Source organism: Syzygium oleosum, unplaced genomic scaffold, assembly GCF_021117445.2.
Source record: "Syzygium oleosum isolate NSW1041296 unplaced genomic scaffold, Sole_v2.1 Sole_v2.16, whole genome shotgun sequence".
In the NCBI taxonomy this organism is placed as follows: Eukaryota; Viridiplantae; Streptophyta; class Magnoliopsida; order Myrtales; family Myrtaceae; genus Syzygium; species Syzygium oleosum.
In genome coordinates, this window is record NW_026607500.1 from 3,836,622 (window position 1) to 3,858,635 (window position 22,014).

Sequence of the window (22,014 nt, forward strand, 5' to 3'; positions counted from 1 at the left end):
CAAAAACTGTAAACATGGAGTTCAAGGCGCTTATTTGATCCAGGATGGGTTTCTCTTTAGAGGAAACCAATTATGTGTGCCAAAGAGTTCCATCAGAAAACTGTTGATTCGAGAAGCATAGGGTGGAGGATTAGTCAGCCATTTAGGAATTAACCAAACAATTGAAATCCTTCAAGAGCACTTTTATTGGCTGAAGATGAATGGAGATGTACATGCCATTATTTCTTGATATGCAACATGCCAAATGGCGAAGAGTCATTTCCATCAAGGGCTCTACATCCCTTTTTTGGTACCAACACAACTCTGGGAAGACATAAGCATGGATTTTATTGTGGCGCTCCCTAGAATTTAAAGGGGCAAAGATGCCATCATGGTGATTGTTGATCGTTTCTCGAAGATGACACATTTTATTCCATGTCACAAGACGGATGATGCTTCCATGGCTGATTTGTACTTTGAGGAGATTATTTGTCTGCATTATTCGTCTACAACTATTGTGTCCGATCAAGATTCCAAAATTTTGAGTTACTTTGGGAAGACCCTAAGAAGAAGGCTTGGCACTAAACTCCTATTATGAATAACTTGTCATCCGCAAATTGATGATCAAATTGAGGTAACCAATTGCACTATCACTACTCTTCTTCGAAGCATGGTGAATAAAAGCTTGCACATGCTAAATTTGCTTATAATCAATCGTCAAGTTACACTACTCGACGATCACCTTTTGAAATTGTGTGTGGAATCAATCCTCTTACACTTATCTACATGATAGCCATTCCATCAAACTCGCAAATCAACTATGATGCTGAAGAGAGAGCCGAAATTATGAAAAAGCTTCATGAGAAAATTCGATCCAAAATCTAAAAAATGAATTAGTCTTACAAACAAAAAGCAAACAAGCATAGGAAGAAAGCTCAATTTCAACCTAGTGATATTATATGGTTACACTTGAGAAAAGAGAGATTCCCAGCTTGCCAAAAGAACAAGCTCTATTTAGAGCTAATGGCCCCTTTAAAGTTCTTGAGAGAATCGGTGATAGTACGTACAAAGTTGATCTCCCTAGAGAATATGGCGTCTTGGCAACTTTCAATGTAGGACCTTTCTCCTTATGTTGAAGATGAAGAACTATCAATTTTGAGGACAAATCTCAAACAATTTGGGGAGTTTGATGTGGGAGCATCAGGCTCTATCGATTAACTCTCAAGTACAACTCATGTTTTGTCGATTGAACCAACCAAAACGCTATTCATGCAAGCAAAAGCCGATTTCTGCTATCAATTTAATTTTGTGGGTTCAATGATGAAGTTATGGATTTACAAGACTAGTTGCCAATTTCGAGACTTGCCATCGACAACCTAATTATTGGAGGCTGTTCTGGTTAATGTTTGGTGACCTCTACTATGATTGTTCGGCTTCCAAGACTGGTGCGTGAATTTAGATGATGTTGTCAAGTTTCAATGCATCTGATGCTAGTCCTAGTTATTGAGTCTTTTAATTCAAAGCTTTTTAATGAGTCTTTATTGTGGTGCTATTTTTTAGAGTCATAATTGGCTAAATTCCCCAAGAGTTTGTCCGGTCTCCAGGAATTCCAAGAGTCTTCTCTTTTGATTAGCAATATCTTTATAAATTTAGGTGTAATCTCATTTTTCAAACAAACAAGATTTGAATATTGAGAATATATGAGATTTTCCTCTGTGTGAGCATATATCTATCCCTGATTTCTTTATACTAGAAGGTGGATTCTTTCATGGTGGTGAGCCAAGAAGCCCTTTATCGGGTTGGTGGTTTTTCTTTAGGCCTTTGTGGTGAGATTCTCCTAACTCAAAGTCCTCTATCCTTGGTGGGTTGTCCTTTAAACCCAAGTGATGAACTTCATCAATCCCAATCTTTATTCTTGGTTGGTGACTCGTCCTTTATGCCTTGGTGGTGATCGTAATCTATCAAACATCTACGTTTATCCATCGACATCTCATCCCCATACACTTTGATCTATTCGTACTTCCATCAACATCACTCAAAACATCACTTGCGCACCCGCGCAATGCATGGCCTCGAGCCTCCTGAAACCAGTATTCTTTCCTCTGACAAGACTAGTTATAGGGAGCCTTGAGAGATTGCAGACCTAGCAGAGCAACATGCTTCGTTTGCAAGGTAAGCACACTAATTCTCGTATTCAAATGGTTTTCACGAGAAAGCGGAGTAACGGTTGTTCACCTGCTTCACTTGCTACGCAAACTCTTGCCCGATAACTGAAGTTCATAGGCCTGGCTCTTGTTTCACAGGGCGCAGGAGCATGATCTCCCAAATCAGAAGTTGATTTAGTGCTGCTCAATTTTCTTCCAATTGATCATTCCATTGAAGATTGTTTTTGCTTGCTGGCTGCAGTTAAAACGGTTTTCTGCCAACAGTTCCTTTTTATGGTAAGGCAAAATTCATCCGATTGCAGTCTCCTTGAGCTACATACTCTGAAGGGGCATGTTGAATCACAGTTAAGCTGAAAGGCTACGACATTAATTTCATACAACAACATTAAACATACTGAAGGCCCTTGCATTTTAAGCAGAAGAGATCGTGTCATAGGAAACGGATGTATGGACCTTTTACTTTTGGCCTTTTAGGATAACAGAATCGCTGTCGCTAGCACTCAGTATCCTAGATTTTCTTGTTATCACTCTATTGCATGGGAGCTGCTTCTTTCTTTTAACATAACGCAATTAACTTCTGCTTTCATAAGTGTCCATGTCCATGTTAATCAGTGAATCCTGTTTGGCTCTTGATCCTACATAATTAGGTTGTCAATTCTACATGAATCAGTTTTTCCTTCACCCTTTCAGCAATGATAAGCGAGCTAGGAATGAAACTCGACTCTTTTTTTATTTTTTTGCCTGAATAGAAAAGTTTGACACATGAAGATTCAAATAAAACAAAGAAAGTTAAAAAGTACCAGCCTATTCAGAGGCCGATCCACCTTTAACATCTGCATACAATTCATTCCACTCTATATTGATTTTGTCAATCGTTTCCTGAGCTTGATTTCTCTTCTTTTCCATGCTTGGATTCTCGCTCTTCATACGATGGACTTGCTTGCACTTCTTCTTCAGTTCCTTAACTCTCTCTGATCTCTTTGTTGACAAACATGATAGTTCTGACTTTGCATTTTCAACTGTGAGCTTGCATGCCACAATCTCTGCTTGAAGTTTGGCAATAACTTGCTCCTTGTCAGCCACACTCTTAGCTTTTTCTTCAAATTGTCTCTTGAGCAAAAGAACTTCATCCTTGTCAGACGCCAAAGCATCCTTTTCCTTTTTAAACTCTCTTTCAAACCTCTCACATTCAGTAAAGATCTTTTGTTGGGAAGAGAGGGAGTCACCCACAGACCGAATGAATATCTGCAATTTGAGATAGACACGATGTACAATCGTAGAGACCTCTGGCGTGTTCTGTTTGACTAAGATGTTCAATAATTCTTGCGAACGCCCTAGTACCTTGGGATTAAACATAATTGCCAGGAGTCCCTGACTCATTATATCTTCCACCTCTTTATGGTATGCTTGAAGATCAAATTGACTTTCTCGTGACATCTCTGTCCCAGTATTTTGCTTTCCTGACTCGCCACTCAACAAAGACTCAATCTCTGACAAAAGAGACTCCTCTTCGTCGCCATATAAATCCACCTCCGCAACAATAGGGGCTTTATCTTTGTCCATTGCTGATGATGGCTTTGGTTGAGCGGCAGGAGGAGGCAAAGCAGAAACAATGGTTGCCAAAGAAGAGATAGTTGATGCCCTGTCAAGTGGCATATCCGTCGATGGAGAGACGCCAGTAGTTTTAGTCCCTGTCATATTCACTGACAAACTGGAATCCTTATCTTGCTCAACATCACTTAAATTTATCTTCACTGTACCCCTCATGATTGATGAACCTCCAAAAGAGGGAGAACTTTGCACATTAGAAGAATCGCTCAAAGTTTCAGTGACTGACTTGTCAGACTTGGAAGATTTTGCTTCTGCTTTAGGAGGAAGACTGGGCTTGTCAGAAATTGCCAAGGCAATGCTTTCAACAGGTTCATTCTTCTCCCCTTCAGGAATTTTATATTCATCCTTATCTTCGTCATTGACAGGGAAAGCATCGCCATCATCCTTCGCCGATGTAGGCATATCGGTCAGAAAAACAGCTGTCAGACAAAAGAGGTTCGTGAATCCTCTATTGAGAAAGGAGGCAAGCTTCAAATAACGACTCACCTCGCCTCTTTGGATAAATAGATAAAATGCCATTTTCAAGCAGAAAGTAATTGAGGATAAAAGGGACTGATGATGTTTGTGAGCGCTTGTAGACTATATTCTTAAGGATTGTATGTGCTTACTACAGCAAGAGGAGCAACAGTTAAGGTGTAAGATTTACCACATGGCCCAAACAATTAGTCAATGTCTGATCAGTTCAAACAATATGGCATAGCTTGAAATAATTCCTTAACCGCCTATTCTTACGGTCTCGCAGCTTTCTAGCCATGATCTCTTTCAGTGTCTATATTTCAAGGTTGAACTCATACTTAATCCTATAGTGTTTGACAATCTCGATGTAGACCCATACCTTTGTCCTTGCATTTGACACCCTGAAAGGAAGAATATTTGGTATTAGCTGGTTTCCTAAACTCCACCTGCAACAAAATTTGTCGAAGCATCAATTCAGTGCGTCAGATAAGATTTCAACCATTTGTCAAATCAGTGATAAAGATTGATGCTTAGATTCAAACTGACTGGAAGTGACAAGAGATCAAACGAATTTTTGAGATTTCGTTGACAGTATTGATCAGACTATGTCCTTGGAAGAGTAGCTCGTCAAACTAATCTGAATTACGAGAGAAAAGTTTGGAGAATGGAATACCTTCTATGAGCCACTCATCCCAATTCATTCACAGCACTTTGGATTAAGAATTAACTTGAACATAACCAAAGCACCACATCATAAATTTAAGATATCGGTACAGCAGTCAGCACTTTTCCACACCACATCAAAGATTTAAGCTACCAATACATCATTCAACGCTCTGGACTGAGTACGTAACAACACCTCCAGAAAGCATGATTAAACAAACTGGCACAAATAGAAGTTTTTTCCTAGTTTATTGCAGAAAAATACTAAATGCCCTTTTAAAGAAGAAAAAGAAGTGGAGTCCTTACACATTTGGACTTATCTTCCCACTAAAAAAGACAAAAGAAATATAAAGTCTTGATGAGTCAGATTTCATTTGAAAAATTATTCTGCATCTGTTAATGGAAGCAAATATCCTGTACATCGTAATTCATCATGTCATGCATTTTTGTTATTATTAAGCAATTCATTCATGTTTGTAAAAATTCCAGACATGACACATGCTTATCAAGTGCCATCCTCAGTTTATGCAGTGCGGTGGGAAAATCAGTAGTGTTGGTTACCTCGGATGAGCTTTCCACCTCAATTGTTGAACTGCTTGGCTTCTCGAAGGAATTCAGGTGTTCCACACTTTTAATATCGTGTATCTTTGGACAGCCCTTGATTTTTATATCTTTTAGCATCTTCAGTTTTGATAGATCGGCAAGTCTCTCAAGACTTTGACAGTATGAAACATTCAATGACGCTAAAAATATCAAGTTCTCAAGCTCATCCAGCTGTTGCAGGTTGCAGTGAGATATTCTGAAAACTCGCAAGGATTCGAACTTCTTGAGGCCTGGAACTTCTGTCACTGCACAGTCAAAAAGCTCGAATTCTGACAGGAGCTTCAAATATGAAAGATCTGGCAATCCTGTCCGTGATTTGTAATGGCGAAGTGATAGAGTGAATAAACTTGAAGGAAGCTGTGGTAGCTCTTCCAAGTGAATGCAGCAAAGGGAGAGCTTCCTGAGCTTAATAAGGTAATGCAACCCAACAGGTTGGACCTTTAACACAGATAGATGAAATATCTTTAGCTCTAACAAACTCCCAAGCTGCAAATCCGTGCGTCCTTTCGATTCAATTTGACCTTGGCCAGGTAACACCAGTTCCTGGGAACCATCGGCCAAGAATAACTCTCCCAACTTAACCAGACTACTGATGTCTGGAATTGTCTCCATCAATTTAGAACTGAAAGATAGGCTTATTAAAGTGGAAGGAAGCTTGGGCACTTTATGGAGCTTGTCACAATGAAGCAGATCAAGCGTTTGCAGACTGGTAAGGGTAGAAATGCTATCTGGTAGACCACGAATCCGAGAGTATCCAAGCCTCAAGACCCTCAATTGCGAAAGCTCCTCAATATCTCTAGGAATTTCCCCATCCAAACTCCGACATCTTGAAGCATGCAGCTCTTCCAGCCTCTTCAACGTCCATATAGCGCAAGGCAGCTCTCTTACAAAAGTAAAATCAATTTTGAGCACTCTTAAAAGATATAACTCATTGACAGTATTAGGTAATTCGACAATTCCAGTGCTTGATAAATCGAGTTCGTCCAATGAAGCCAAAGTCCCCAAGGACGTTGGTAACTTCGATATTGACCTACAATGACTTATTGACAAGTGTTGTAGCCCTTCTAACTCTCTAATAGACATGGGAAGTTTAGTTATTTTGGTACCATCAAGTGCGAAGACTCTCAGTGACTTTACATGGCTAATTGAATCGGGCAGCTGGATCAATGAAAGACAATTGCGGGCACTGAATCTTCCAAGATTTTTCAAATGACCGATGGAGGCAGGAATTTCTTGAACAGCAGTTCCGTCTATAAGAAACTCTTGCAAGGATATGAGGGAACCCAGCTCTTCAGGCAACTTATTGAGTTCAATGCAAAACCTCAAGTTCAGTGAAACCAAGCGCTTCAGACTTTTTACCGATGAACCGATTTCAACCAATCGAATGCACCTTTCAAGAATCAGTCTCTCTAAACATTTGTAATGAGATAAGTCTGGAGTTCTGATCAAGTCAACACAACCGGTGAGGTTCAAAACTTTCAGTTTCCCGGCTTTCTGTCAAAAGGTAGAATAACAAAAGAGTTAATTTTTCCGCAACAATTTGAAAAATGAAATTAAAAATAATATACTTCTATACCTCGATTTCTCTCCAACCATTCCATTTTTCATTGACCTTGCTCCAGGAAAGATCTAGAATAACCAACTCCTTCAAATCCAAATTTTGAGCACCAAGATTGCGAGGACAACCTTGCCAATGGAGCCATCTTAAACTTGACAGAAGCCGCTCAAAATTTCCATTGAGGTCCGCCTGATCCAATCGAAGGAATCTTATGTTTGACGTACTTGCAAAATGTGCTGGTTTAAAACTGTCTTGGGACCTACTGTCAAATTTGAGAAGAACACCTTCAACATGTTCCGTCCCCTACACATGGAACATAGGATTACCAATGGGACTTAGCATTTCCCCACAAAAATATGTGAAAATGATAAAAGTTCAAGGACCACATTGCACATTGGGCCAAAGTTTAAGGACCATTTGTGTTATTATCCCTTTTAGAAAATATTTTCCAAATCATTCATTTTCTGTAAAACAAACGCATCATAAGTGTCTTTCCTCTATAAAAAAAGGAGCACTGGTTGTAAGGAATACAATCGTAAGGTAAACATAGCGATGAACTTGTATCTTACTTTTTCCTGTTTCAGCACATCCAAGGCTTCCTTGTGCATCCACAATCTGCTGCGCTTTCCAGGTTCACAATATTCCGATTTGACGATATTCCTACCAAGGTCTCGAAGTTGATCATGCATCCACAGCTTATTGTTCTCAATCTTAACAATAGACGAGGGGACGGGCACTTCTAATTCCAATCCGCTTGCGGAATCACGGTCAGACCACAGGTAGCATGCAACACTTTTGTCCTCTCCAATGAAGAAACAAGCAATGTCCAGAAATATCTTTCTTTGCTTGTCAGGCAATGCTTTGATGACTACCATCAATTGCTTTTGAGCATCTTGCGAACGTACTTCTTTCAACTCGTCTAATGTCTGCTCCCACACGTCCTTGCTTTTAGAAAATAGATACGACCCGACAACCTCAATAATCAGAGGAAGCTGGTCAATAGTTGATACTATATCTTTGGGCAGAGTAGCCAGGTCATCTGGAGCAGGTTTCTCCCTGAAGGCATGGATGTGGAAAAGTTTATGGGCATCCTCTTCTCGCATTCCCTCGACCTTATATTTCAGGAACATTTCAAGCTCATCTGAAGCTTGTCCATCTCTGGTGGTAATTATGATCCTGCTTCCAGAGCCTAACCAATCAAGACTTCCTAAAATTGATGTAAGTTCAAAGCTTGGTTCAATATCATCGAGAACAATGAGAACTTTCTTGTGGAAGAATCTGCTTCTGATGGATCTAATTCCGTCATCATCATCAGAATAAATTTGTCTATGCATTGCACCTAGAAGATCTGAAATCAACTGACCTCGTAAATTTACTAAACCTCCTGGTTTTTCTGCATTTTCTCTAACGCTTTCCAGAAAGCTACAGCCATCAAAGAGATGAAATATTCTTTTGTAGATTAACTTTGCGATTGTTGTCTTCCCGGTGCCCCCTATGCCATGTATTCCAACTCCACGAACATCGCTAGATTCCACATTTAGTAATTCCATAACTCTTTCTACATGACGCTCGATGCCAACGAAGTATCTGTTCAATACCCTCAACACATTTGCGACAAGTACCTCGATGATTGAAGCAAGTGTGCGTGAGCTGTGTCATGCGTGCACAAGGCACGTGCATAAAGATTAACGTAAGTCCAACAATGTCTGAACTCCGAAGTAGTTTGCAAGAAAAAAATTCACGCTCTCCTTTCAAAAACTATCAAACAGCAATCAGCTTTAGACAAACAGGCCACGCAATTAGTGGCACATATTTTTACTGAATCAGCAGAGACAAAGCACGGTAGGATGAGATGCAAAGGTTGTCAGTTGCATCGACAGAAATTAAGCAAATCGGTATCGCTCTACACTGGCATTTTCTCGCAAGAGGTAGATTTCCTGTAGATGCAGATTCCAAGAGGAAGAACATTCTCCTGGACCATCTTAATATAAAATCACAACCATTATCGCTGCCTCTAAGTTAACCGAAAAACAGAGTCATGTGCTTGTAAAGATGTGTGTAACATAGGAATACTGAAATTTATCAACAAAACCAAAACATTAAGTAATGTGGCGAGCTGGGAGTAAGAATGTAAACAAGTGGATCATATTGAGTACCAGATCAGAGCGAGCTACACATCAGGTATTGATACACCTAGCGTTAGCCTAATTAGATTAACTAAATTGAACAAAGCGCTACCTTGGCATTTGGATGCTAGGTTACTCGACTGAACTTACTCAATTACACTTACCCATCACTCTCCAGCCCTGGGATGGATCCCACACGGATGAGAGCTTCCTCCCATTCCTGGAGTTCGCGGAGGGTGTCTGAGTCGACTCTTCTCCGTCTATGCTTGGCGAAAGCCTCGGCGTAAACGTGGGATCTGTCCCTCACAACCGATGGCGTGACGCCGAGGAAGACGGGCATGATGATCTGGCCCATCGTCTTGTGGCACTCCACAATCAGAGCCAGCTCTCGGAGGCACCATTTGCTCGACGCATAGTTCTCTGACAGGATCGGAATGGCGATCTTGGAATGCCTGATCGGTTGGGTAAGCGACTGCTGAATCGGCTCTCCCACGGTGAGTTCCTCTTCATCCCTGAACACGCGGATCCCCGGTCGGTGGAGGCTATGGTAGAGATGATCCACGAATTCATCCCTGAACACGCGGATCCCCGCTCGGTGGAGGCTACGGTAGAGATGATCCACGAAGCCGCCGCGATTATCCGGTCCTCTGAAGCTCAAACACACATCGAAACTCTTTTCTCTTGTTTCGGAGGATCCTCCTCCACGGCTGTGAGGATTCTCCATGTCCATCGCCTCCGCCTTACTCTCAAAATGAAATCGGTTTTCGGGGACTGCGCAATCGGCACTCCCATGACGAGTATCTGTTCATCCCTGAACACGCGGATCCCCGCTTGGTGGAGGCAACGGTAGAGATGATCCACGAAGCCGCCGCGAGTATTCGGTCCACTGAAGCTCAAAAACACATCGAAACTCTTTTCTCTTGTTTCGGTGGATCCTCCTACACGGTTGTGAGAATTCTCCATGTCCACCGCCTCCTCCTTACTCTCAAAATGAAATCGGTTTTCGTGTTGGGGGGCCCGCTTCTCTCAGTTTCGTCTCTCTTCCTTACTCTTATTTCAAAGATCCACCTCCCAGTTTCGTACAGCGGGAGTAGGCGGACAGGGGCCGCTTTAACCGGCCGACCATTATTGCAAGACGGATGTAAAAATATAAAAAGAAAACTAAAAACAAAAACACCAATGACCTTTGACTTTTGCAATATGTACGACCGCGTGCTTAAACTTTTCCTTACCAATTCAGTCTTTGAATTAAATGCCTTTATTTTTTTATTTTTTGTTCGAATTGATCCGGAGATGCTCCCACGGTCATTTAGGTGTGCTCGGTGACATTTTTGTACCCGAAAACAATTTCTTTACATAATTAGTATTTTTCTATTTCTATTTGCTGGATGAGTTTTTGAGCATAAGATCGCGTTTGGTAACTGCGCAAAATTTGTAATCTCGAAATAAAAAAATAACATAAAAGCGCTTGGTATGACTCTAAATTTTTTTTTACTTCTTGTTTGTGTTACAAATCTATTCCCTAGCTACTTTTCTATTCAGGGGAATAGAAAAATCAACTAACGTTATCAAATGGATTTTTGTATTTTTTCTGTTTTGGGGAATAGAAGTATAGAAAAATAATTAAAAAAACAGGATGGTTACGAAACATGCCATTGATCTATGTGTCCCTAGATAGCTATTTCAAAATATAAACTAAAAATTGAATTTTTTGGGCTACTGCCATAAAAAATCCTAAACTGATATATCCGTAATATTTACCCTAACCTAATTTTTATATAACAAAAGTTAATGTGGTACGAGTGTATCGGTTTATGAGTTTTTGGTGATATTACAAAACTCGGAGGAAACTAGATCGTGATAAATGGTAACAGCATATGTCTCATTATCGATCTAAATCGATATACCAAATCTATCTTATTTGACAAATGTAAAGTGGTGCACTAAAGCATTTTGAATGGATGGCTGACATGTGACAATCTCCATGAGTGACATTTATCTTCCAATTCTTTTGAAAAAAATTTCTTTTATTTTTCCACTTTAATCGAACTAAAATTTTTACCGTTGAGTTCAAGAGAAATATAATTCGTTTTTTCAATATTTCAAAAATTTCTTATTCTCATGATGATCAAGTATACTTCTAGTATTATTATTTCTTGTAATCTATTTCACAAGTCTTTTTCACATGCATAGCACGGGTCTAGAGATAAGTATAATGGTAATTTAATTATAGTGAAAACGTAGCTATTAGGTCCTTTTCTTTCTCTTTTTCTCCTTGCTTTTAGATACAATATTAATGTCGTGGCCAAGGAGGACAACAACATAAACGTTAAACGATCCTCCTATGCATAGCACAGGCTAACCAAGTTGCTAGTGCATAAATGATAATAAAATCAGCTCATGTTGGTCTGACTGCATTCAGCACCAAGAGAGAACCGCCATAGGATAACGCCAAAAAGGCAACGACTAAACACACGCACAGGAAGACTTCTACTAGAAATGAAAAGGAAAGCCCCTCTTGGAGCTGTGAATGAGGGGACATTCACCGGATAATGCCTACAGCTGGAAGGCAACGGCTCAGCACTTTTCCAAGCCAAGGTCGATTAACCAGTCTATTTTATTACATCAATTATATGAGTTCACTGTCATTACTTCTCAATAAAGAAGTAATAGTGCGTTAGTTGTTAGCCCCCTGGGAACGGCTAAAGATTTGTTTTTAGTCGATTAATAATCAATTTTTTAGTAAAAATTTGAAGGCATCTCTAAATTCCCATCCATGTGAACGTATGAAATATATCATTGGACGGAGCAAGGTGTGCAAATTCATATGGTCTTGATGACCTTGAATATTAGATGGAATGAATGCTCCATCGAAATTAAAAAAAAATGATGATGTTGTTGAAGTTCGAGGTCTTGATAGCTTCAAGTGCTTGGAAGAGTTGAGAATCGACCGCAATTACATTGAAAAGCTAGATCTTTCTCAATTGAAATATTTGAAGAAAGTAAATGCTAGTTGTAGTGAAAATGTAGTTGAAATTCAAGACCTTCATAGGTCAGAGTTCTTAAAAGAATTGGATATCTCCTAGTGCAAATCCATTAGAAGGCTAGACCTTTCACGAATTAATTATCTAAAGCAGTTGAAGGCAACTTCTTGCGAAAATCTAGCCGAAAGCAGAGGCCATATGGGATTCTTGGAAACGTTAGATGTGTTGTAATGCAAGTCCATTGAAGGGCTGGATCTTTCACAATTAGATCATTTGAAGCTATTGAAGGCATGCTCTTGTGCGTATCTTGTTGGAATTCGAGGCCATGATAAGTCCGGGGTCTTGGAAGAGTTAGATATTTTCATGCATATCCATCAAAAGGCTAGAGATCCCATAAATCAACGGTATAAGGAGGTTGGCCATTGCAAATTGCGAAAACCTAGTTGAAATTCAAGCAATTGTTAGATTGAAGTGGTCAAAAGTGTTGGAAATCTCTTAGTGCAATTCTATTATAAGGCTGGATCTTTCATTGTTAAAATTGTCTGAAGCAATTAAATGCTAAAGAATGCGAAATTTTAGTTTGAAATTCAAGGCCTCAGAGTTCTTGGAAGTGCTGGATATCTCTTTGTTCAAGTCCCTTGAAAGGTTGGACCTTTCATAATCAAAATGTCTGAAGCAAGTGATGGTTCGAGAATGCGAAAGCCTATATGTTAAGGCCTTGTAAGTTGTAGTTATCAGATATCTCTCGGTGCAAGTCCTGTCACGCCCCGCACCCTACGAGCGCGCGATCATCCCGCGATGGTCGATCATTGAATGCGACGTCCCAGACACGTCGCCGACCCAACCCAAACATCAGAGATTAGGCACGCGCGGAAACAAATAGAAACAACCCGGACAATTAATAATGACAAGGGGTAACAATAGCACAAAACAATAACTGTAATTCCTACACTTGGCAGATACATACGACGTCTACAAAAAAGACAATTCCTAAGCTAGGCCACAACAACAGAACCACATTCCTCAAAAGGGACAAAGGTTTACAAACTTAACTCCTCTACAAAGGGGGACTAAAAATACAATATACTTGACCCGTCATCGATCTCCGAGATACCCTTGCAGTGTCTCCAATCACTCACGGTTGCGAATCTGAAATGGTTATATAATAACCGTGAGAACGAGTCTCAATAAGCAACACCCTAAACCCCACGTAGGCCAATGCGTACCCAGACAAGTCGTACATGCAATTTACCCCATAACATATAAAATAAAATCGCATCCTTATACTTACCTCACCATCGAACCCATGTAAACTCTGCACGTTAGTCAAATCGCGACAAGACAATAATACTAACTCAATAACATATCACGATCAATCAAACGCCAACCACACTGGCACTCAATCAATCACACCAATTCAATCACACATTCAATTAGCCAGTCAGTTCAATCAATTCAATCACACACAACTCGCATGCGTGGTCGAACAACTTTCCACGACCTCCCGTGTCCTTTCACACCGCCCGCGCCACGCGCCTCAGCCCAATCTCACGGCCCGCGCGCCATGCGCCAGGCTCGCCCCTCGGATCAAGCCGGGCTCGGTCCCGCGTAACCACGCCTCAGGACATTTTTCCCCTTCCATTGACCAGCGTAACCTATGCCTCAGGTCTGGTCATGCCTTTCTCGCCACACCCGCGTAACCTACGCCTCAGGTTGGCAGCCCTCCGATCAATCCGGGCTTTTCTCATGCACATGCACCACAACACAATTCGCAATTCTCACAAATCGTACCAATCAAACTCAAGGCATGCTCACCACAATATTCCATCAATCCGACCCTCAAGTCGGTCACATTCAGCTATCAACTCCACTCACAAACGCCACGATAGGCCAATCATTGACCCACCAACAATAGCCACAATTATGCACTTACAATCATCTCAATTCCAAATCACAAGCTCACGATTCCGACATTCAATTGATTCCAATTCACCCACAAGTGCCACGACAATTCAGTCATGCTATTTACCTCAGTCAATCACTAAATTAGCCACACAATTATTACCACAATAATTCATAAATCGGGCACACTCAATCTAATTAGCCCACGCCTAAATTAATTCCTAACCCGATACTAATCACATCCTAAACAAGTCTAAAAATACCCAAAGTACTAGGTAGAGTTTAGGAAGTCACTTACTTGGTTTTGGCCCGAAGAAAATCGACTCGGGCCTAAAATGGCCCGGGTGAACAGTGCCGAACTAGGCGCGGGCACGGGTCAACGGGCGCGGTGGCCGGCCAACGCGGGCACAATGGCCGGACGGCGCGCCCGGGCGCGCGGCGCGGTGGCCGAACGGCATGCCCGGGGCCCACGGCAAGTTGAACGGGCGAGGTGCCCGGGCTGAACGGCAAGGCGCCGGGCCACGGCCGGCGACGCGCCGGGTCGGACGGGCGACGCGCCTGGTCGGACGGGCACGGCCGGCAAGCTCGGCCACGGCCCGGCCGGGCCGGGCTGGCCCGAGCTGCTTGGCCACGGCTTGGCGGCTAGCCGGGCCGGCCGGGCTACCGGGCTGTCGGGCGGCGACCGGCGGCGGCGGCGACGGCGACGGCGGCGCTGGTGGTGGCGAGCGGCGACGACGAGCCGCAGGAGGGTGGAGGTCGGTCGGGAGTGGAGGCGAGAGGGAGAGAGAGAAGAAGCTGGGGCCGGGCGGGGTGGCGGACCGGTGGCGACGCGCGGCACAGGCGGCGACGGCGGCGGGCAACTGCAACAAAGGACGCGGCGGCGACGAGCCGGGAGGAGATATGGAGGTCGGCCCGGGCGGTGAGGCGAAGGTGAGGGAGAGAGAAGTCTGGGGCCGAGTGGGGGGGCAGCGGCGACGAGCCGGGCCGGACTTAGCTGGGTGACGGCGAGCCGGGCTGGGCGAGCTAGCCGATGACTTGGGCAATAGGCGACGCGGCGGCGACTCGCGGCAGCGGGAACGGCGGCGAGCCGAGCTCACGCGCTCGGGAGGAGGAGAAGGCAGAGTCGGGGCGGCTAGGCGGAGTTGGCGGTCGGATGGTGTGCGGTGGTGACGAGCGGCGGAGGTCGGTCCGGCGAGCGGCGATTGGTGAGCTGGGTCGGCGCTGGGCGGAACAGGCCACACGCAGCTCGTCGGGGAGGAAGAAAGAAGATCAAGAAGAAGAGAGTAAGAGAAGAGAAGGAAGAAGAAAGAGAAGAAGAAGGAAGATGAGAGAGAGAGAGAGGGTGGGGTGTCAGAGGGGGGAATGGGCGTGCGTGCATGCGTGATGGACGTGTGCATGCAAGGGGGAAAAAGAGAGAGAGAGAAGGAAGGAAGGAGAGAGGGGCAGACGCACGGGAAAAGGAAACGTACAGGTCTGGGGCTCGGCGCGACAGAGGGGAGAGAGAGAAAAGAGAGAGAGAGAGTAGACGGGACAGGGGGAACGCGAGCGGGAAAAAGGGGAGGAGAGAGAAAGAGAGAGAAAAAGAAAGTCCACGCACTCGAATGCGATCCAACGGACACGGTTCGAACCCAAAAACAATCTAACGGCCCACAAAAAGCCTAATTAATATTATAGGGCAATTGGTCAAAATAAAATAACTCAAAACACACTACGAGAGAGGTCTGCTAGTCCAAATCCGCACCCGGTCGAAATTTCACTTTTCCACTATTCCTGGCAATCTCGAGGCTGGCCACAATAATATCGACACCATCCAATTTATTTCGTCCCGAAACTCTCGAAAATCGACTACCAAGTTCGAGGTCTAAATAACAGCCAAATTTGATCGAGTGCGATTCTAGCGAAATCTCTAATTTAAAATGATAACCGGGAGTGATCAGTTCCCGGGCGAGATTTTACTATAAGCACACTGACAAATTACGCGTTTTATAAATCCCAAAAATGGGCTGAAATTCGGGATGTCACAACTCTTCCCCCCTTACAAAAATTTCGTCCTCGAAATTTACAATCCAACCCAACTATTCAAACAAATGGGGGTATTGGTGTCGCATCAACTCTTCACTTTCCCACGTCGCACCTTCGGTTCCATGGTGTTCCCAAATCACTCTGACTGTTTCAATTGACTCTGAACCAACTTGGGACCCGTGATGCTCCTCTCACCCACTCATCCCAACAAACCGGTGTTCTGTAAACCCTGCCATACCATGCCCCAAACGGTGCCATTCTAAAACTCTGCTGATAGCTATTGTTATAGGCAAACTCAACCAAGGGCAATTATTCTTTCCAACTTCCCCTAAAATCCAATGCACATGGTCGCAAAGATATCTTCCAAAGTCTGAATCGTCCTCTCGTACTAGCCATTCGTCCGCGACTAATAGGCCGTGCTAAACTGTAACCTTGTTCCTAATGCCGTATGAAGACTTTTCCAATAAGCGGCAGTAAACTTAGGATCACGGTCTGAAGTGATCGTTACTAGTACTCCATGAAGATGAACTATCTGTTGCACGCATCATCTTGCGTACCTTCCTAACGCGAAGTCCTTTCGCATTGCCAGAAAATGTGCTGATCTTATCAGCCGATCTACTATAACCCAAATTGAATCATGGCCCATTTGGCTTCTTGGTAGTTTCATAACAAAGTCCATCGCGTTATGCTCTCATTTCTATTCGGTGATTTCCAATGACTGCAACAATCCACCCGGCTTACAATGCCGTGCCTTCACTTGTTGGCATGTTAGATACTCGGTCACGTACTTGGCTACATCTACTTTCTTGCCTTTCCACCAATAATGCTGCTGTAAATTCTGATACATTTTTGTACTCCCCGGGTGAATACTATACGTACTACGGTGTGCTTCAAACAGAATCTCTTCCTTCAGTTCTGTATCACTTGGCACACATAACCATCCACGGAACTTTAGAATCCCATCCTCGGATATCTGAAAATCCGATTTCCTTTTTGTGGCATCCATACATCAAAATCTTCTGAATCTCCAGGTCCGTATATTGTAAAGTCTTAATTTTAGTCTGAATTTTTTGGTTCAATCCTCAATGCGGCAAGTAGACTTTAAAACATGGCTCACTTCAAACTTAAACTCTAAATCCCGGACTCCCTCCAACAAGGTCCATTCTTTGACCATCATATGCACGATGCTCGATTTCCCACTCAGTGCATCCGCTACCTTATTAGCCTTTCCGGGGTAATATAAATATCGCAATCGTAGTCTTTAAGGAGTTCCATCCAAGGACGCTGTCTCAGGCTAAGTTCTTTTTGAGAAAACCGATACCTTTAAACTCTGATAATCTGTATAAATCTAAAATTTCTCCCTACACGAGTAATGCCTCCAAATATTAAGGACAAATATAATTACGGTCAATCCCAAGTCATGCATCGGATAGTTCAGCTCATACGGTCTCAATTGACGCGATGCATATATCACTACTTTCCCGTGTTGCATTAGCACGCATCCCAATCCTCCTAACGACGCGTCACTGTGATTCTCAAATCCTCCCGGACTTGACGAGATCGCTAACACTGGCGCGGTCGTCAACCTCTGTTTCAATTCTTGGAAGCACCTTTCGCACTCATTCGTCTATTCAAACCTCGTCTCCTTCTTTAACAACCGTGCCAACGACGTAGCTAGTACCGAAAACCCTTCCATGAAGCGCCTATAATAGCCTGCTAGACCCAAGAAGCTCCGAACCTCGGTTACTGACGTCGGCCTCGGCCAATTCGTGACGGCTTCAATCTTTGTCGAATCCACTACAATCCCTTCCCCAGTATCGCATGTCCTAAGAACGCCACTCAATGAAGCCAGAATTCGCACTTATTAAACTTAGAATAGAGTGCGTGTTCCCTTAAAGTCCATAGATCTCTTTTCCAAATGTAACTTATGCTTAGCGGGACTCTGCGAGTATACCAAGATATCGTCTATGAACACGATTACAAACTAATCCAGAAACTCCTTAAATACCTAATTCATTAAATCCATAAAGGCTGCAGGGGCATTCGTCAGTCCAAACGGCATCACCGTAAACTCATAGCGTCCATACCTCGTCCTAAATGCCGACTTCGGCACGTCCTCCTTCTTGATCCTCAATTGGTAGAAACCAGTCCTCAAGTCAATCTTAGAAAATATTTATGTCCCTTATAACTGGTCAAACAGGTCATTTACCCTTGGCAACAGGCGTTTATCCTTAATAGTCACCTGACTCAACTGTTTGTAGTCACTACATAACCTTAACGATCTGTCCTTCTTCATCACGAATAAAACTGGCGCTCCCCATGGAGACTTACATAGACGAATAAAACCTTCTTCCAATAATTCTTGCATTTGAACCTTCAATTCCTTCAATTCTGACAACGACATCCTATAGGGCGCTTTCGAAATTGGTTTCGTCCCTAGGGCCAACTCAACCACAAACTCCACTTCACTATTAGGTGGCAATCCCGGCAATTCCTGAGGAAAGACATCGGGAAGGTTACACACCTCGGTTATGTCTTTTAGCCTTGGTTCCTCAACCAACTAGTCATCCACAAAATAATCACCTTTTTACACCTCGAAGATAAAGCTCAACCCATCCAATTTCAATCCAATGGTCTCTCAAAATAATCGCCTTAGTCCTTTACAAAATCCGAAATCTCCAAGCAACACATATCCTTCCCAACTCGTCCAAGAATATCGTCAATAATTTAGAAATCCTTAAACCGATTGCGCCTACCCATTATAAGCAATTATACGTCGTGCATCACATAATGCATCTAGGCTTTTAAGACAAATTCTCAGATTCCTTCCCAATCACAACATACACATTTCCTTACGTCCGTAGCCGATTCTGATTATTCTGCGGGGCAGTTCCCGCTTAATGTCCTACTTGCGGTTGCTGCAATTGCATCAGTGGTCTAACCTGTCGAATCAACAATTTCTCACTTGGTGACCATGTTGGCCACATCCAAAACATGCTCCACTTCCACCTTGGCAATGGTCATTCCTACGCCTCTTTCCATAAGACCGACATGCGGCGTTGGAATAGTAATTCGGCTTCCCAAAGTTCTTTCTTACTAGAGGGACAAATCTCTGATTCTCTGTCATAGGCTTCTTTCCAAAGTTCCTATTGTCCCTAGCCGGCGCGTACCGCGATCCATTTCGGTAGCCCTTTCACTCGTATCCGTCTCAACCATCGAGCTCTCTCATACAACTCATTGTAATCCCTTAAGACTCAAAAATACTAACTGATTGCGGAATTCCAGTTCCAATCCATCCCGAAACCTCCTTGTCCTATCCACATGGTCCTTGACCATCCTTGGTTCGTACTTAGGCAACCTTATAAACTCGACCTCGTATTGATCGATTACATTCGAATCTAGCGAAGCCAAAGAAACTATATCATTTTCTGTCCTCACGTGCTCTCTGAAAGTACCTCCCATTGAAGGCCTCGATAACGACACCCCAGCTTGGAAATATGCCCTATGAAATATCCCACTTCGGGGGCCCTCTTACCAATCATTTGCATTTCCTTAGAGTTGATATACACACAGGGTCACTTTCTCATCATCAGTGCACCCGAATACCTCAAAGCCCTCCGTCCAAAGTAATGTAGCCTCCGGGTCACCTCTTCCCATCGAACCTCACAAGTTTAAATTTCAAAAAATATTCCAACCAACTGATGCATTTGTCTAACTGCATTAACTTACCCTTGACCTTGATTCCCAACATTTCCATTATGCCCACGATTCCCGTTACTTTTATTGGTGGCGGCAACAGCGGCCTCAGAATCAGTAGTAATAGTCGCATTTCGCTCCTCAATTTGCCTTCGCATTAAAATTCCAACTTCCTCGAGTGCCATCAAAATCTCGTTCCATCTGGGATCCCCCACAACTCCAACTTGCGGACTTACACGACCTCGACCTCGACTACTCATACTCACAGGGTTCACACCACCCACTTACCTGCTATAATTCCCCTCGGGAATTAAAGACCTAGGCCAACTATACCAGTCTAAACCCTAGGCAGTGAATCACAACAATTCACTAAGCAGGCAGTCAATCACAACACCACTCAATCACAAAGAACAGCGATCGTGCACTAACCTCAAGTCCTGTCGCACCTGCATTTTACGTATTAGTGCATAATATCACTCAGCAATCACAACCAAGCAGTCTAGGTAACGCATGGCCAACAAGTCTCCCTAATTAGCTACCCCAAAGTCATCGCTCCTTATCACTCCAAGCTTCGACCATCTTGGTTCGAGCTGACCTTGCTCCGATACCAAATCAACGGGGATGTCACGCCCCGCACCCTACGAGCGCGCGATCATCCCGCGATGGTCGATCATTGAATGCGACGTCCCAGACACGTCGCCGACCCAACCCAAACATCAGAGATTAGGCACGCGCGGAAACAAATAGAAACAACCCGGACAATTAATAATGACAAGGGGTAACAATAGCACAAAACAATAACTGTAATTCTTATACTTGGCAGATACATACGACGTCTACAAAAAGACAATTCCTAAGCTAGGCCACAACAACAGAACCACATTCCTCAAAAGGGACAAAGGTTTACAAACTTAACTCCTCTACAAAGGGGGACTAAAAATACAATATACTTGACCCGTCATCGATCTCCGAGATACCCTTGTAGTGTCTCCAATCACTCACGGTTGCGAATCTAAAATGGTTATATAATAACCGTGAGAACGAGTCTCAATAAGCAACACCCTAAACCCCACGTAGGCCAATGCGTACCCAGACAAGTCGTACATGCAATTTACCCCATAACATATAAAATAAAATCGCATCCTTATACTTACCTCACCATCGAACCCATGTAAACTCTGCACGTTAGTCAAATCGCGACAAGACAATAATACTAACTCAATAACATATCACGATCAATCAAACGCCAACCACACTGGCACTCAATCAATCACACCAATTCAATCACACATTCAATTAGCCAGTCAGTTCAATCAATTCAATCACACACAACTCGCATGCGTGGTCGAACAACTTTCCACGACCTCCCAGGTCCTTTCACACTGCCCGCGCCACTGCGACTCAGGCCCAATCTCACAGCCCGCGCCACTGCGCCTCAGGCTCAGCCCTCAGATCAAGCCGGGCTCGGTCCCGCGTAACCACGCCTCAGGACATTTTTCCCCTTCCATTGACCCGCGTAACCTACGCCTCAGGTCTCGTCATGCCTTTCTCGCCACACCCGCGTAACCTACGCCTCAGGTTGGTAGCCCTCCGATCAATCCGGGCTTTTCTCATGCACATGCACCACAACACAATTCGCAATTCTCACAAATCGTACCAATCAAACTCAAGGCAAGCTCACCACAATATTCCATCAATCCGACCCTCAAGTCGGTCACATTCAGCTATCAACTCCACTCACAAACGCCACGATAGGCCAATCATTGACCCACCAACAATAGCCACAATTATGCACTTACAATCATCTCAATTCCAAATCACAAGCTCACGATTCCGACATTCAAGTCAACACATTCAATTGATTCCAATTCACCCACAAGCGCCACGACAATTCAGTCATGCTATTTACCTCAGTCAATCACTAAATTAGCCACACAATTATCACCACAATAATTCATAAATCGGGCACACTCAATCTAATTAGCCAACGCCTAAATTAATTCCTAACCCGATACTAATCACATCCTAAACAAGTCTAAAAATACCCAAAGTACTAGGTAGAGTTTAGGAAGTCACTTACTTGGTTTTGGCCCGAAGAAAATCGACTCGGGCCTAAAATGGCCCGGGTGAACAGTGCCGAACTAGGCGCGGGCACGGGTCAACGGGCGCGGTGGCCGGCCAACGCGGGCACAATGGCCGGACGGCGCGCCCGGCGCGCGGCGCGGTGGCCGAACGGCATGCCCGGGCGC

The 22,014-nt window shown here is 43.6% G+C and overlaps 1 protein-coding gene across 1 annotated transcript; it reads right to left on the bottom strand.

Moving 5' to 3' along the window:
* Positions 1-2,890: 2,890 nt before the first annotated feature.
* Positions 2,891-9,725, bottom strand: LOC115671529 (TMV resistance protein N-like). The gene is made up of 6 exons (XM_056318680.1): positions 9,326-9,725; positions 7,605-8,685; positions 7,054-7,338; positions 5,436-6,971; positions 4,591-4,657; positions 2,891-4,174 (listed from the first exon to the last, which is right to left on the bottom strand). The coding sequence occupies exons 1-6, from the start codon at positions 9,514-9,516 to the stop codon at positions 2,949-2,951; spliced, it is 4,386 nt and encodes a 1,461-aa protein (XP_056174655.1). The 5' UTR covers positions 9,517-9,725; the 3' UTR covers positions 2,891-2,948.
* Between the last annotated feature and the right edge of the window lie 12,289 nt (positions 9,726-22,014).